Below are 3,103 nucleotides of genomic sequence, written 5' to 3' on the forward strand. Positions count from 1 at the left end.
ACCCCTCTGGATACAGTATATGTATATATCATTACTGGTAAAGGCTTTCCCAAGCAAGCTAACGGGGGGGGGGAATAAATATTGCTTGGGTGGAGGCACTCTGTTCAATTGAAATAGTAACCTCTTCAGTGTATTATTAGGGTACAAAGGAGGGTTACATTTGGAGGCACTGCTGAGATCCTACAATATCCGAGATTCAGTGGTTGATACCGAAACTATACATCATGGAAGAAGTTACCAACGCCGATATCTATAGGTGGTGTAAAGAAAAGGGCGTGGAACCCTTATGCAGCTTCGGGCTAGTTGGAAAACTTTCATCTGCCAGTGATGATGCAGTCATTCGGGCTGTTGTGCAACTTTATGGTATTAGTCAACCATGTACGGTTGATCGATGGAAAGGACAAGAGGGAGAAACTTTCGCTATCTTACTTAGTAATAGATTTCCTTTGGATAACACATTACTACCCCGTATGGTGGTGGTTGAAGATGTCCCCGGGCGAAAAGTTCAACTAGTGTGGCCTGAAAGCATGGAAGAAGCAGCCACCCCAGGAGAAGAGATAGGAAATGATACCACTGCTGCAGGAGACTGTTTTCATATCAATAGTGGGGAAGATCGGACAGAGGATAGGGAAGAATCTCCTGGGAAAGGGGTGGAAACAATGATGGATAAAATGGTTAATCAGATGGAGAGGTTGCATTATGAAGGGGGATATAGGAGACTTAGGATTTTCTCTGGTATTTCCCCTGTACCTGCTGGTGAAGAAACCTATGATACTTGGAGAGAAGCTGCCATTCAGCACTCTGAAGAGTGGCAATGTCCAGAGCATATCAAACGACAGCGTATAGTGGAAAGTCTCCGGGGACCTGCTATGAGAGTGATTCAAGCCACCAGAAGGAGTAAATATACCACCACTCTGAAAGATTATTTAGAAGCTTTGGATTTTTCTTATGGCACCATGGAAGATGTAGGGGATCTGATGTCAAGATTACATCGCACCTATCAGGAGCCGGGGGAGACTCTCACTCAATATATTTATAGAGTGGATCGATTGATTTATCAAATAGTAGAGAAAGGGGGGATAGTTAAGGAGGCTGTAGATGAACAACGAATGCGACAGGTTCTGAAAGGAGCTCTCACTCTTAATCCAGTTGCACAAAGACTACGTTGTACCCGACGGTCAGGACCAGCACCCAGTCTCACGGAACTTGTGAAGGAGGTCAAGTTAGAGGAAGTACAAATCGAAAGTCGAGAAAAGACTATTAAGAGAGTCAAAGCTATCATACCTGCTATACCTGCCCCCACCCCCACTGTTATGGATGATCGATTGATTAAGTTGCTGGAAGATCAAAATAAAAAAATAGACCAATTGATTGCTTTACAGAGTACAGCGTCATCAAGGCACTACTGGTCGTCAGACTCAAACAGAGGAAGGACAAGGGGTAGTGGTAGTCGTGGGACTATACTCTCTTATAGTTGTGGACAACCAGGGCATAGATCTTTTGAATGCCCAATGAGTGGTATGGAGAGAAATGGAAGAATGCCGTTTTACCACCGGTCCAGAGATGAGCAGATGGAAAACCCCAACGGGAGTTCTGTGAACCCCTCACAGGCTCCCCAACAATAAATGTTCATGCTATGGGGAGTGCCAAGTGGTCCGAGGCTATTCCAGACAGTCTCATGGGACATGCACCATTAGTGAAAGCCCTAATAAATGGACAGGAATGTATGGTGTTGTTGGACAGTGGGTCACAAGTGTCCATTGTATTTGAAACATGGTACCGGGAGAATCTGTCAACTGTTCCCATTCAAGCTCTTAGCGGTCTTACAGTGTGGGGCCTCAGTGAACAGAAGTACCCGTATTTGGGGTACATAGTTACACAACTTACTTTGGAACCTGGACTAATTACCCCTAATGAGTCTATTCCATTGGTGGCCCTGATTTGCCCTGATTCTCCTGGGCATAATGGCCACTTGTCTGCTATAGTGGGTACTAATACAAATATGTTTAAAAATCTAAAGCGATGGTGTGATAAACAAGATAAAGGAAATAATGAAGGGATAAGACCATCGGTAGAACCAGAAATGGGTTACTGTAAATTCTTGGAAAGTCATCCTGATAGAAGGGTTACCCATTCGTCTACTGGGTCTCCGTTCAATTACAACCAATTGAATCTGGAAGAGTGTTTTCATGGGAGTGATATTGATCAGACACGAAAAGACCTGCTAATGGAACAGCTCATGTTAAGGGAAGATGTTTTCTCCAAAAGTGATTGGGACCTAGGGACTGCCACGGGTGTTGAACATCATATCAAATTGACCAATAATACTCCATTCCGAGAGAGATCCAGGAGATTAGCTCCGGCTGATTTCGAAGACGTCAGGAGCCACCTTAGGAATTTGTTGGAAAATAATGTCATCGCTGATTCCGAGAGTCAATATGCGTCACCTATTGTGGTTGCTCGGAAAAAGACTGGAGAAATTCGTCTATGTATAGACTATCGTACTCTGAACAATAGAACTGTGCCTGATCAGTACACAGTACCTAAAGTAGACGAGGCCTTGGATTGCCTTCAAGGGAGCCAGTGGTTCTCCGTTCTTGATCTCCGATGCGGGTACTATCAGATCCCCATGAGTACGGAGGATAGGGCCAAAACCGCTTTCATCTGCCCTATTGGGTTCTATGAGTTCTTAAAGATGCCCCAAGGAATCAAGGGAGCCCCGGCTACTTTCCAACGAACCATGGAACAAACTGTAGGTGACATGTGTTACCGGGAAGTATTAGTGTACCTAGACGATATTATCGTGTTTGGGAAAGATCTAGATGAACACAATGAACGATTACTGAAAGTGTTAGATCGTCTGCGAGCCCGAGGGTTAAAGCTGTCAGCGGAAAAATGTAAATTGTGTAGATCTTCAGTCAAATACTTGGGACATGTGGTGAGTCGGCAAGGGATATCTACGGATCCAGATAAAGTAGCCACGGTGAAGAAATGGCCCCGACCCACCAACCTTAAAGAACTGAGGTCTTTTCTGGGTTTCTGTGGATACTACCGGAAGTTCGTAGAGCACTATTCTAAAATCGCTAAACCATTGACAGATTTA

General features: G+C 44.5%; 1 protein-coding gene across 1 annotated transcript; it reads left to right on the forward strand.

The window, feature by feature from the left end:
• Window positions 1-224: 224 nt before the first annotated feature.
• LOC134934494 (paraneoplastic antigen Ma3 homolog) lies at window positions 225-1,625 on the forward strand. The gene has a single exon (XM_063929927.1). The coding sequence runs from the start codon at window positions 225-227 to the stop codon at window positions 1,623-1,625; it is 1,401 nt and encodes a 466-aa protein (XP_063785997.1).
• Window positions 1,626-3,103: the final 1,478 nt, after the last annotated feature.

This window comes from Pseudophryne corroboree, chromosome 6 (assembly GCF_028390025.1).
Source record: "Pseudophryne corroboree isolate aPseCor3 chromosome 6, aPseCor3.hap2, whole genome shotgun sequence".
NCBI lineage: Eukaryota > Metazoa > Chordata > Amphibia > Anura > Myobatrachidae > Pseudophryne > Pseudophryne corroboree.

Excerpts from the sequence above, each read along its gene's own strand:
- LOC134934494 (XM_063929927.1), top strand. The coding sequence starts at position 225 with ATGGAAGAAGTTACCAACGCCGATATCTATAGGTGGTGTAAAGAAAAG.